The sequence below is a fragment of the Echinococcus granulosus genome (genome assembly GCF_000524195.1).
Source record: "Echinococcus granulosus chromosome Unknown EG_S00001, whole genome shotgun sequence".
Classification (NCBI taxonomy): domain Eukaryota; kingdom Metazoa; phylum Platyhelminthes; class Cestoda; order Cyclophyllidea; family Taeniidae; genus Echinococcus; species Echinococcus granulosus.
In genome coordinates, this window is record NW_020170381.1 from 2,250,595 (window position 1) to 2,265,590 (window position 14,996).

At 39.5% G+C, this 14,996-nt stretch overlaps 1 protein-coding gene across 1 annotated transcript; it reads right to left on the reverse strand. All coding sequences in view use genetic code 11, as the record gives it.

Moving 5' to 3' along the window:
- Positions 1-5: 5 nt before the first annotated feature.
- Positions 6-13,362, reverse strand: EGR_00254 (Protein unc-80; the record flags this gene model as incomplete). The annotated part of the gene is made up of 10 exons (XM_024489503.1): positions 6-40; positions 2,420-2,724; positions 3,907-4,805; positions 5,939-6,333; positions 7,888-7,954; positions 8,167-8,498; positions 9,109-9,604; positions 9,737-9,922; positions 11,706-12,139; positions 13,173-13,362. The coding sequence occupies 10 exons, from the start codon at positions 13,360-13,362 to the stop codon at positions 6-8; spliced, it is 3,339 nt and encodes a 1,112-aa protein (XP_024356181.1).
- Positions 13,363-14,996: the final 1,634 nt, after the last annotated feature.

The window sequence follows — 14,996 nt, forward strand, 5'->3', positions numbered from 1 at the left end:
TGATATCACGAAAGCTTATCTGTTCCTGATTTGTCTTCTACTGTAAAACAGAAGCAGAATTCATAGTTATTTTAGGTTTTTTAAGGTCTTTGAAGAACTCTCAATGTCTCAATCAGGGCTACATTTCGAATTTCACAACTCTTGGAACTTTAAGATACCTTTAGTGGCAAAGACAAGGCTAGTATGTCTCGCTCTAGCCATCCATTCACACGAATTATACGGGTTTCAGGATCTGTTAATTTTTGTCGTTATGGAGAACAGCACAGTTCTTAGTCGTGTATCGGCGTTAAATGAAATGAAGGAAATCATATTGGGCCCTATTTGTGATGATGACTTTGTAAATGCATGCAATAATTTCTGAAAAACTATCATATATTGAACACTTCCGCTCATTCAGAGGGCTTTGGAGCTTTTAATGAAAGAAATCACATTTAGTAGACTATCGGTGACTTTGTACTTTAGTGGCTAAAGTAAATTCCCTAAGAGTACTTTCATTGTTGGGCGCTCTGGACAGGATTTTGATTCAGCTTGTGCTTTAAAGTATCACTAAGAGCATACGTGGTAGGACCGACTCGCAGCGTAGACACGATCAAATAACGAAACACTAACATTTTAGATAATTGTTTAATCAGTTAACGAAGTAGTATATAATGAAATTTGGCGTTCTGTCGTTCTTAACTCATGCACGTGCCCAATGCGGTGTTTCAACTTTGACGCTATTCTACTGTCCATTATATTTGAACTTGAAAAATCTCCTCACGCGAGAAAGGACTTTGATTGATAATATTTGTAACCTTATACTACATCATCTTTGACTAAAATCAAACCTTACTTTGTTACTTAAAAAGCATGCAAATGCCGATGAAATGTTTTAAGGAATGATTGAATTTGGCCTGCAGTCGAGTCAGCAATTCAAAAGTGTGTGATTTGGGAAATTCTCCACTTTAGTCGTAAATCTTTCGTGCATAAATTGGACTTTTTCGAGGACTAGGAGTAGGCTGACTTCACTAAGGCAAATGACAGTTCTTTCCTGTCAACTAGCTCTGCACAGCTTCCTCTCCCGACTCGAAGTTTGAGCGGACTGCGGTAAAATTATAGAAATCGCCAAGCTCGACTTAATCTCAAAGTTAGGGGCATTTTAGTCAAGCAAAGAAGGTAATTATCATCGTGGAAAGTGGTGGGAATGTTTCGATGATTATTAAGCGGGGCAATTTTAATATGGTAGGCAGAGACGAAGAAGTTTGTCTGAGCATTTAAAAATATGTTATGGCATATTGAAAGGACATACATGTGGTGAACTAGGAAATTATGTAGTTGCTTTAGATGGGGAAAAGAGCTGCGTATAATTCATAAGTACATTTTCAGATTTGCCTATGAAGAAATTAAAGACGCGAAAATGGAACATTTGCACAGAGTACATGTCCAAATTCCTTCTCAACTTTTCGGTTGCAATCTTAAATTATTTCCAAAAATATGTGTTGTAACCGCATACTCCTGTAGAGAAAAGCCGATTTGATGCCTTGAACTTTATCTACTGGTATTACCATAACTTTGATATCAATTAAACGGTTACGTAGTGAACTATCAACTCGTATTCAAACCGATCGCAGCAACCACTCATTTACTTTTCTTCGATATAAGCAAACTTATAAGCATTTATTAGTCAGATATATGTATATGTGTGTATGTAGACACCAGCACAATAAAATGATATTTTCTTCGGCCATGGCAACGGTTGCTAACACTGAACGTTGTTCCTTTTCCCCCCACTCCTCAGCCTCAGACAACACCAACTTTTTGACAACATTCACCTTTCTTGATTGCTATCTTCACATTGCGTGCGCACACACTGCATGATTCTGCCTACACATCGGACGTCTAACAGAAGAATTTGCCCCGAGTGATGGGCATGAAAGCATTTTGAGACACTTTCCCAGAGCTTTTGTTGCATCATTTTCCATTATAGTTATGCAGATAGAGCAAGCTCTTTGCACCTTTTTTCTGTATTTTTAAAGTGATTCAACAGCTCAATGCAGGTATATTCGAAGAAGCGCTGCCCAGTCCTTGCACTGTCTTTCGCAGCATTTCCTCTGAATTTGTTTCTCCTGTCAATCGGTAATATTTGTAGTAATATTATCATTTACACTGATTAAGTTTGTCTATTATTTCCCATGCCAATTCACCTTTTGGAAGGAATATTTCAAAAGATTGATTAGTTAAGAGGTTTGTTAAGACTCGACTACTATGCCACTGTCATACTTATTTTGAAGATATACTTATTAGTACACTTCATTTTCACAAACTTCCCTGATTTTGCACTTAATACGAAACGTTTAGTACTATTTCAAAACTATTTTACTTACGGTTCTTTAAATATCGTAAAATCTTACTATTCTGAAATATTAGAGATGATACTAACCAGATCTAGTTGGATTGAGGACGACAGGATCAAGACAGAAGCTGGTGAGACCATGAAGGAACTCCATCAACTCAGTGATGGGTACAGCAGCAATGAGGCGCGAGAAGAAGCAGTAGAAGAGGCTCTTGTTTGCGTGGAACATGCGCAGCAGACACTCGTGGGCGTGTCGACGCAGCATCGCCGTCACCGCGCCTGCCTGATTATCGGGGTACCCCAATCCGCTTGTCGTGCTTCTCAGCCCTCCGCCGCCACCGCTGCCGCACACATTTGGATGGCCGTGGGAGCAACCTAATACTCGAATTATTCTGCGTTAAAGAAGGATGTAAAGTTGCGGTGAGTCTCCAACCCACTGTAGGTTCTTTGTTTACAGTTGATTTTCCACTTTAGAGAGGAAAATTGAGATCATGTTTGCAAATGAGATATAGCATTTGAAACCGATTAGTAGATACTCCTAGTTGTAATTTTTACGGTACAATGATAATGATTCATCGAAATGCCTCCGAAATGACTACAGCGAAGTGGTTACTTTGACTACAACCTTATAATCAAATAACATTGTCGCCTTTCTCCCGCAGTCCCAAATAGTTGGACTGGGAAGAACAACTGGTAGACTGAAACATAGTTGCAGGTCGGCAACGAGTTTAGCATCAGTTGCCTCAGTGTTTACTTTTGTCAAAACATTTGCCCTAGTTTTGTTCCCAAGGGTGAATTTCCATTGCCTCAGAAGTGTAATGCAGATGAACAGCAATTAGCTTTGAATTAAAGACGCATAAAAGCTTGAACTTAAGAACCCTGTGAAGTGTATATTTTAGGCAAAGGGGGTGGATATTTAAAAAAAATATTTCCAATACGCTACTCCACTACGTAGTTTTAAAACGAAAATCACTTTGTTTAACATTTTGAAAGTAAAACAATGAAATTTGAACGTAATCTGTTCGTCTTGAAATGAGACCCTCTTCAATGAGCCACTTTTGAATAACATAAGTTCTATTTTGCCTTTAGAGGTGGCTCTCATGCACAGGTGCCAACTGCCTCCGTAGTTTTTGCATCAATTATGAAAGTTAAAGCTAGTTTTATTTCATCGCTCGGATACGGTGTGCTTGATTTACTTAGCATTTATCCTGCCAATAAGTATGCGACAATTTTGCGTTGAAAACGCACTTGAGGTTTTCTTGTGCTATGCACCATTAACCATGGAAACAATTCTGTTTTGAATTATTGTACTACACACATCCCTTTCTTTCTGATCCAAGTGCACTCGGCCATTAGTAGTCAAAATAAGTTCCCGCAACTACGCTGATTACCATAACAAATTCAAAACGTAGGATAAATAGCTTGGAAGATTCACGGTGATTTATTAAAATGAGGAGTTAAACATACTAATGAAGACTTAGTCCTGCTTTGTCTCGATTTATTTGCGAGGTTCGGATGCTTATTACCCAATACTTAACCATACTACTATTCCACGACCGACATTGATTACTTACTTGACAAGAATTTCCATAATCAGACCAAAGTTGATAGTCGCCTGCTGTTGCTCCTCAGCCAGCATAGCCGGTGTTTTTTCCTGTAGAGTGGTATTCTCCCCTGTTCTGACCTTCCTTTGTGGTCGCTTGTCCACAATACGAAGCCTGTTTGGCAAGAGGCGTGTTGGTTCACAAGCCGGAATCTCACCACCGCGTCGAAACGAATAGTTATTCGATTGTCTTGTGGGGATCTGTTTTCGAGACTGAAACCGCACTTGAGTCGACGCTGTGGAGTCCACGTTGAGGTATTTATCAGATTTGCGGAAGTTGGAGTGCATTTGCTGAACCCGAACGCTCCTTGTCGCACTGTTCTCTTCATCCGAGCTCATCTCTGCTGAGCGCTCGCCACCATCATCGACGGGTATTTGGCGCCGGTTACGGATTCGACCGAATGGTGTCAAACGTCCACTACTGTTAACCTTGACGAGCTTCTCCACACTGCCAATGTCGTCGTGAGTGATAATCGAGGAGCCGCGTGAAGGAACGTGGGAAGCCCTACCACCGTAGCCCGACGTATAGTTAAGTCCCGGTTGGAGTCCGAGGATAGCAACAGATTTGCTACGTGCATGTGGACCGTGGCGACCGTAAGTACGTCTACCCACTCGTGTCACTGAGGAGTGAGTGGAGTCTTCGTGCGATTGGCGATAGCATTGCCGCGGCTTCGACTGCTTCTTGGACTTGGGTTTCTTCCAGGTCAGAGCGCACAGGTCAATGAGGCAGTAGACGTTCTTCAATAGATGCTCGCCCACGCGAATGGAACTTTGAAGGTTGCAAACCCAATAGAGACCGCGCAGTAATGTGGCGCAATTTATTTGGCCATCCCTCTTGATGTAATGGTTAGACCCGGTTACTTCGTCGATCTCAAAACAAAACATACATAATTTTACCAGCAGCATAGGATACAATCAGAATTTGAAAGTGCCTTACGAACAAATGTATGCTAAAACAGTAGCCACTTTTCGATTTGATGCACAAAGGGTTAAAGTTAAATAATTGGTCAAACACATCATGTTTACGGCTCGTGAACATGAGAACCAAATAGATATTTTTGCAACTTTATTGTCACCTTTTTCGAAATTTCGTCACAACTAACGCCAATATGACCTATCGTCTTCACGCCAATCTCCTGAGCAAAAGGTTGCTAGTAATAAGGCTACCTCCTTGTCCCAATGTATTGTGTCTCATTAACTTTCAGGCTCAAATAGCGTTTACTTTTCATGACGAATGACAACACGTCATTTAAATAAAAATTAAATATGAGCCAAAATGGCAAGTTATATTTGCCATATGTTGGTGCATACTGCGATTTACTAACGAAATGAATAGGTTCTAAAGGTAGGCACAAAAATCATTCTAAAGTGAGGCTGTGCTGTTGTCGAACCATGAGAGGCTTTTAAAGTTTGCTAGACAGTTAATATTTGCAACAATGCCTATGCGACATTCCGCCATCAAATGCAAAAAAATCCTCCTTGTGTATATTACTCCACTTTTAGGTAAAGTAGAATACTTTCAGTTAAGTGCTCCTACGCAAATCAAAATTAGCATAAATTTGTTTTGTTCGCCAGTTGTAAATAGCTTCCAAAAATCCAAGTAACTGCTCTGCCTATGCACAATTTAAGGCTATGGGATTGTTAGTCAAACATTCCGATTTCCAGAGGACGATGAGAAACCTCATAACAGCACTTTGGATTTTTTTTTCACTAAATTTTCATAGGAGTTTAATTATTTTGAAATTACTTTAAGTAGAAATGAGTAATTTCCCACATGAGCATCACATCTTCAACACCGCAGGCACGTGCAACAAAGATAATGGTTACTTGACAATGGATATTTCCTAAATATAGGGTGAATTACTAAGGTTATGCAGTGAATGACCTCGACAGCATATCCCCAAACCTGTTAGAGCTTTTGTTTGCTTCTGTATATATTTGGTTTAATTAAGTAATTGTTTGTGCTTTGCGTTGTTTTTTTACAAAATAACTATAATCTGTACCTGCTGCACACTGTTGTAGGTGATGTTGGTGTCTGAATGACATCGATGGAGCAGAAATCCAAAGCCCAAGTCAAAATTCACCGAGCCAGCATCGATGGAATTTTGGCTGTCCGTAACCTCGTCCAAATTCACAGTTACGTCACTGCCAAAAAAGCGGGCCTCGTTGAGTGAGATCTGTGATTTCGTTTTCGAGAAGAGCGGTCGGCCGTCGCGCAAATCGATGAGATCGGCAACAGATTTGGGCGAAAGAGGCGTCCGATTGGATCTGCGTAAAATACTACCGCTAGCGGTATCCATCTGCTTGGTGTCGGTCGATGGCACTGTGAGAAATCCCGAGTGGTCTTCCGGTATGGATTCATCAGAGAGCGGCTTTGAAAGTGTCGGCTCATCCAGGTCTTGTGTAAAAAAATACAACACTCATCTACCTGGCTCAGTTACAGTTAACGACAGCAGCACATACATTATCATTACAGAAAAATAGCCGACCGTCAACGCTGAACAAAAATTACCGATATGCATGGATAATTTTGTTGTTTTCTTTCTGACACCGTTTGCAAATAAGTTGTTCCAATTCTCCACATTCTCCAATCATGCAACTCAACGGTTTGCATTACGCTACCTCATGGAATGTATTTTTATAATATCGCACTCGAGATCGTTAACAACAGTGGTATAATAGGGCAAGTATAACACCAATGTCGAAAGTTGTTTAAAACCGCAAGTTCATTTTCAGCGTAATAAGTCTTTCTGAATACTTGAGTGAGCCCACTCTTTTACTCTTTTGAAAAAAATAATAATCCAAAAATAACAAACACTTATTTGACATACTGGTATATTTTCAAAATCCACTTTAGTTTGAAAGTGTTAAAGTGGTGTGAATTAACCTATGCATACTCATGTTCCGTGGATGATTGGCATTTTTACATAGTTCAGCACTTGTTAATGTCTCACTCGAGAAAATCACGATTTGATCTTATCGGTACCGTTGGAGTACATTCATTCCAAAAATGTTCTCAAAAAATTGATTGAGAGTTTGAATAAGCTGACAAGAATGGACAAATTCAGACCCTTTGCAAATCTTCTAGCCTAACGCATTGGTTTGGTGGGGCCCTCCCACAAATTGTGGTAACGTGTGACAGCCGTTTTTGTCATGTTTTTTAATCTTTTGTGTGCGTTTAAAAATGCTCATCCCTGAACTAATAATTGAGTGATACACTCTTGTTCTGTGATGGTGGATTCTTTGAAAGGAACCAGGTAAAACTTGTCCTCTTACCCTGTGATGGAATGCTACTCTCTAAAATGCAGATAATAAGGTGGGCTCCATGAGAAACGTTGACACTGCCATCAAATGATGAAACGACTTTGCAACTAAACGGTCGAAGGAAAATCAGGTTACAACTACTTGCTTCTTTGGACGATTAAAATAGGATTCACCTTAGTATAATAAATTGTAAACTCCATCAATTTATCTCTTACATAAAATGAGTTTTTCTTAGTCGGGCATAACTCTAATGCAATATTTCCTTAAATATCTTTAATTCATGTACCTCTTGTCAACTATTTTTTTCAAATCACAAAACCAAGTGCATATTGTGAGGATGTTTAAAAGCAGGGTCATACTTTGATGAGTAGACAGAACAATGACATTTTGTGTTAGCCTCTTCATTAAACCATTTCTTGGTATCTTTAAGCTTCGCGGTACTAAGTACAGAACATAAATTGCGTTTCACCAAATCAAAATTCACTTAAGTTATAACTGTTATGTCTTTTTTCATCCATTTGTGCTTCGTGTAGCGTTATCATACCATTTTTAAACGAAATAAAGCAGTAATGGGGTTATTATACACTTGACTGTTTCAGTGCCACCATCGGTTTGGTTTTGCAGTATTCCTAATTTATGCTTGAAACTTTGTAGTCAGTTTAGCTCGAATAGAAACCCCACCACTTACTATTACTTCCAAGGTAATTCGTGTGCCCCAAGTCAAGTTTTCCCTTGCCATGGCGGGATCGACGGTCCTATTGATTGTAAGAAAAAACGGTTACCATTGGATTCAGCAGTTGGGTGCTTCAACCGAGAGCCACAACTTTATGCCACGAAAATAGATTAAATGTATGGAGGAAATCTTAGAAAAGTAACGAGCGGGATATTATATCAGGAAGTCCAACAGAGTGGGGTGTATAGGAGCTGTAAGTAGTGCATATTTCTTGCTTCGTTTGCTTCGACTTACTTTGATCTCAAAGACACCCATTTTTTTGATAGTTTTGCTCGACTCTAGTGAGGATTTGGGTGTCTGTTTACGTTTATAGAAAGTACCAGGGGAAGAGGTGACGATGGCATCGCTGGTGACGAAGCGTGCCTGAGAAGTGGGTGGGTCACTCGAGAAGTGGTGCAGCGTTGGCAGCGTTGTAGGCTCTCGGAGCTGGCTAGCTGGTACAATCGACACTGGCTGGCTCTCTGTGTTAGATGACTGCTGGTCAAAACTGGAGGTATTCTGCGACATGCTCGTGGACTGCTTCTCATCACCTCCAGTACCATCAACGACAAATATTTTTCGGCGTCCTGGGCATGATATTAGAGAAAGCGTATTCACCACTTTTCTGGCAATTCAAGTAAGGAGTGTAGGTGTACTAGGTGTTTTTTGTGGTAAAAGGGAAGAATACAAAACTAAATCATAGATCTTTGAGGTTTTTGGTGTAATCATGCAGCCCTGATGAGGATTTGACTAAAGACAGTGGGCCGTAAATGACAGGTTGTAAATGGTGGTAAAAGAATGATAGGCACTTTAGTTAAAAGGTCGTATTTTAATTATTCTAAATACATTCACGAGCAGAAAGCATCACTTTAAATACAGATTAAATTTACATTCATTTCTCTTGACATTATTTCATTTTTTCGAAGTAAATTTTGCGGTTGACAAAATATTGGAACGCAACATTGTTGATCAGATATCTTACTATTGCTATGCGAGGCAATATTAAAATTTAAAAGATCCAAAAATAGGAATCTCAAGTACTACTCATTTCAGAGCCTATCGCTGGTGTAAAACTTTATGGAGGCAAATGAGAATGAATAAAGTAATATTCTGTAAATTTGGCTTGTCGTTTCAGCTCTAAAAGAAAGTTGGGAAGAGACTGCCTCTTAGTTTAGTTGAAAATGGCATCCTTCTTACCGTCAGCACTGTGGCGTTCTCCATTGTCACCTTCGTCAGTGATGTCAGTGGCCGCGGTGGCTATTGAAGCTGAGCCGGTGATGTGAGGCTGGCTGGCTGGCGTAGCAGTGATAGTAGAGGTTTCGAAGGAAGGATAGTGATGGGGAGGCGCGAGTTGGGGCATGGAGAGACTGCGCAGTACTCTGAGATCGGCGGCCTGGCCAGTGACAGCATCGGCGGCGGCGAAGAAGGCCTCGGGAAGAGTGGCACGGAGACGCTGAAACCGCGAATGCGCTCTCGCCTCGGCCCTCTCACGTCGACGCTCATGGCGAAGCAGCATGAGACGCCGCTCTAAGTAGCGCAGCGCCCACACTGCACCCGCTTCAGACCACTCTGGCGAGAAGAGGCATCGCATCACTGCCAGGTCGCAGTGACTCGCCAGCACAGTATCTGTCGCCATCGCCTCCTTCAACACCGTCTGGGTCAATGACTCTATTTGCTCCTCCAGTGTTTGCTCCTACAAAGGGAATAATGGTCAAAGAACTATCAGTTTGTTTAAAATATAAACAGATTATCGTCTGTTGTGTATTCTACAAAGCTGTCAAGCAGACGCAAGTTTTTTGTGTAGAAAGCATGATACGATACCCACCAAATAGCTCCGACCAATTGTAAAACTCTCAGAGCGGTTCGACTTCGATTCCTCGGAGTCGGTATCCTTCAGGCTGACTGGACAGATATCATTAAGGCGGGCCATTGGGACCACTGGACGATTATGACTTTGCTTCAGCGCACTCGCGCTGATTGACACAGAATGCCGATTGTAACATGCTGAATCCTTCAATAGACAAATTCATGCTCCTGTTAGTAGTAGTACCTGTACTCAGGTGTATAATAAATTGATTCATTAATAGGTTCTGTGAGGGTATTAGATGAGTCTATGATATTGGTTTACAACATCATTAATCCTTGTTTATGTTTTTTAATAAAATAATTTGTGAATGCTACTTTCCTGGCCAGTTCAAATAAGTTGTTTCTAGTTTACAAGAATATCAATGAAATTATAAGCAGATTCGCAGTGCTTGTCAAAAAACCTGTGGATTATCACGGGAAGTTATCATTTCAGCATTCAGCATTCAGAACCGATCTAATTCCACTTCTCAAAAAGTATACAGCAGTGGTTGTCCTACCTGCACAGTAACAAAGCTCATTTTAGTGTCGTCTTTTAGACTCTAATACAAAACTGAGTCCCAAAGCAGTGTTTTTGAAGATTTAACAATACAAAATGGACTATGCAGCATAAACACAGCTTATTTTTGACATTCTATATAGGATTTGCGTCGAGGTTATTGTAAGAATGGGGAGAGTAGAGTGAGGTTGTCGATGACTGTTTGTGGAGGTATGTTTGCTTCAAAAGTGATTAGTAATAAACCAATGAGAGATAAGCAGCTGTCAAAGTGACTGACTGTGCATTCCGTCTGCGTGTACTTGTTTGCCTTTTCACCCAGTAGACAGGTGTATTTTTGACTGTAGGGGAGGTAGGCCTCAGTGCTCCAGGCTTTTAATTTAGGTCCCAAGTCTTAAGCTAGTTGACTTGTACCTCTCCTCCCCTTTTAAGCATGAAGCGATCAGGACGATCTAAAACTTTATCATGCATGACACAACAATACTATCAAGGATAAAAATTCCTTGATATTATTAGAAGAATGAGATCTCAGCCCATTTTAAGTCATACTGATTTGATTAGCAGGAGAGCTTCACTCATCTTTCTACGCCAAAGTACGAAAAGGGGAATGTGCTGCAAATGTGACAATAAAATCTGTTTAAACTAGCTTGTTTTTAACTGCTGCTGCTTATGTAAAACTTATTGCCGATGCATGAGACGTATGCAATTTTAGACCTCAATCGTTTAAAAATAACGATATCTTCACTGCATTTCCCTTATTACAATACAAAAGTAGTAACCATGACGAATTTCAGTTTTGCTTAGTCATAGTTGCCGCGGTATTCAGTCCATGATGGTTACTCTCATTCACCTTAATTTCTTGCTTAAGTGGAAACCTAAAATTTCGAGTAAACCTACTTGTGCCCCTTCTGTAATAAGGCGGAACAAATGATCTCAATGGATCTTACAGTTTTACTGCCTTTATTTTAAAACTTTTAGTTTTCTAGTCTACCATGTTTCAAAGTAGTGTTACGTGGTAACGAACGTCATAACGAATGTAAGCAAGCTATTGCTGATAAAAATGAGAAATTTAGAACAAAGCAGCATAAAATTCAAGCCATTTCAATTAGCCATCAGGAGGGCTATTTAACTGTTGTAAATGCTTCCAGCACGATAGTTTGGGAGGAATTTTTTCGATATAATTGAAACTATTTCAATAAGGAAATGTAGTGCCCGTGCCAAAAAATATGAATTAAAAGAAAAGACTTTTTGGTAAGTATCCCAGTTTTACGATATGGTTTCATTAATTTTTTTAGCATAGTATCATTACTAAGGTAAGAAATCGATTCGACTCGGTCGAACTCCTGTTTCAACTGACAATATTACAACGCATGATGCAAACAGTGGACAATGAAGAACAGAGTTAAATAGAACTGATTGAACAGAGGCACACTACCTCATCTGAGGACTCGGCGTTGGGAATTTTCAGATTTGGAGAAGTGGGATAGAAAGGTGTGATCGAGTGAGGCACCTGTCTACTCACACCGCTCACCGCCTCCAGTCCCCCTAGCTCGTCCTCCTCTATGAGTCCCTCACCAGGACGCTGGAAGACGGTGGGTAGGGGGCCAAATTGGTCTACGTAACTCCGCAGGGGGTTTACATTCACCTCCTCATCAAATTGTCCAGAGGGTGTTTTAACGGGCACGGGAAAGGAGCCTTCATAGGGCTGCCTGTGAAGTATCAGAGGAGCCCATAGCCGAAGACCTGACTCCAACTTCAAGGTATCAAAATCTTCACATTTGAGGCGTTCCAGGACAGGCGCAAATAAGTAGATGAAGAGCTGCAAGCTGGCGAGATCGTGAAGGTAGGCACGCTCTCGTTGAGCGTTAACTTTTGTTGGAAACAGAAGACATTAGTAATCACTTCCATTTTTAGCAACCCTACCATAACTGTTAGATTCCAAAATGATTCTCAAATATTCGTGAGGCGTTTTCCATCTTTGATGAGGCTTTAATTTTTAGTTTAATGGAAACAGATTACTGGGGAAGCCTGGGGACGCATATGGGGAAAAAACAAAGCACATGATTCTTGAAATTGCGCATTTGGATGCAATACTGAATGGGAAAGAGGAGAGGAGGAGAGATGAGGGGAGCAGGGCCTACTGTTTGTGTGTGTTTGTGTCTTACTTGGCTGAGGGTAATTCCTAAGGCGGGCAGGTGGATTGAAAACGCAAAATCTAGCTAATTAAATCCCGCTGCGAAAAATCGAACGAAACACTAAGAGATACGATTTTCTGTTCAAAGAAACCTTAATTAGGCCGAAAATCCCAAGCTTATTGTGAAATGCAAAGTACTAGTCTTCACAATCACAATCGTTTTGATGGATTTTGAAGAAAATACTCTATCAGTGCATTTAATTTAAACGCATTCCCCAAAGTGTCTTGAAATAAAAAATTATTTAAAAGCACCAACAGAGCTCTTAATTTTTTGGTGGAATTTGCCCTGCTTTGCATTGCATTTTTCAAAATAACGGCAATTCTTGAGTCATGTGCTAATGCTGAAATCCTATATTTCTCTTCTAATGCCTTTTACAACAAATGCTTACATTTGCTCAAGGGTTCCAATAAATGTATAAAGTCTTTATGGTTTTGAAATTCCCCCTCGACTTTAATGTGTAATTTTGAGTTGTTACGCAAAAATCAGGCAGGTATTGGTCAAACCAAGCAAGAATACTTTTTGTGTATGAAAAATCGGCCAAATTTACTTGCTTTGATTCTTATTGATACAGGTAAGCGATAACTTTCTGTATTTTTTTGTTTAAGCCCATGTAAATGACTTTTTGAAACCTATCCTTATAAGTTGCAATTAGTAGTGAAGGCTAAAGCATTCTTTGGTAGGTAGCAAATAGATTCCGTGGAGCTTACCTTTAAAGTTAGGGTCATTATCAGCGCATTCCGATGCTGCATCAAGGAGAAGCCATTGTAATGTGTATAGAAGTTTAGTTTCGGCCTGATCAAACCTAAGAGGTGGCCGCTGAGTGCAAGTGACTAGCTGTGTTTTTCCTCGTCCCTTAGCGTCTGTGGAAGGCGATGATTTCAAACGCTGCCGGATCATTGTAGCTGCACAATGCAACACATGCGGCAGTGCAAATCTTACAAGATGCCATCGAGGGATTGATTGTATTGACTCGCACACACTTGGTGGAAGACCATACAAAATATTTTGTACAAGTACGCGTTCAAAATTCTAAAATGTGTCAAGGTAAATTATGCGGTTTAAAATTATTAGAATAAAGCTTACATATACAGAGGGGTTTATAAAGCCAATGAATTTGGCAAAATTCCATACAAAGTGCAAACAGTCAATATAAGCTGATGAATTTTCGGAATCAAAAGTACTTTACAGGGGTCTTGATTATTTCATTAAACGTGGTGAAGGGCACTAGCTATCTGCCACTATTAAAAATTAGTGATAAAGTCAATTAAACCATTTAATACACGTGGTTTTAAGAAATTACGTTTATTAAATGTGATTTTTTAAAAATAGGGATAGAAGGTAGTAAAGCAACAGTAGAAAAGTGAGCCATAAGACGACTTGCTTAGCGACCCAATTGATTTGTTTATTTAAGCCGGAACCTTTGTATATGTCAGCGTAATAACGATCAAAGCCGTAGCAATGACCAAAAAAGCAGATTATGGGCAATTAAGGCAAAAAGCTTGCACTAATCTATCACATACGTTTAAAATTTTAGAACAAATTGAGTACTGTATGCGTATTAAAAAACAAATGAAATGAAGGCAAGAAAATATGACTCCTTTAAAAAAGCAGAAAATTTCTGGTTTCGCACTTAAACTACGTTGTAGTTAAAATGTTGTTTAGTGTATTACAAAAACTAATAATCAACGTGACCAAACTATTGTTAGAACATACAAAAATGCATTGCATTGAGAGTGCATAATCTATTTTTTTCGATGTAATATTAAGTACAGATGTACCTAATAAATGTAACATTCGAAATCTTATTAGTTTAAGCTTCAAAAAAAGAAGGCCTTGATTTTCGTCTGTGCTAGTTGCCACAAAAGAGAGCAGATGACATATTATAGGTGGCATTAGAATGGTTGAAATTATGCTAATAGCAAAATGTGAGCAACATACCAAACAAACATTGTCCCTTGTTCTCTTCGACTGTACAAATGAACTACAGCCAATCATTAAAGGCCATATCTTACCAAGTATTAGAAAGCAGAAAATTTTGTATGGATAATGGAATGTAATCCAGACCGTGCGTCATTATTTTAGAAACTTATTCACATTTCACATTTCCACAATTCAGTGACCTTTAGTCATGACACCTTGAACCATCTAAACAAAGTTTTATCAGTTAATAAAAAATGATATGTGTTTAAAATGACCAATTTTTTGTTGTTAGGATACCATTTATTCGCCAATACAAACCCTTTCTACTACCATGTAAAATGCCTCAGTGAAATCTACTGATCAATCTTTTGCTCTGGAATTTAAACGTATGTTTGTAGTTTGATGAAAGAAGTTGACAAGCCTTCCTTCCTTCAAAGAAGCTTACAAGTTTTACAATACAGCGATGGCCATAACGCCCAATTTTTCTTATTTTATTGGACCTTATTAATGTAGCTGGTGAGCTACTGTGTATAAAAGCGTTTTAAGTTTGACCTACTTCGTCAATACGTATAAATAGTTCCGTTTTCCTCTCTTCCACCTCTGGTTTCCTA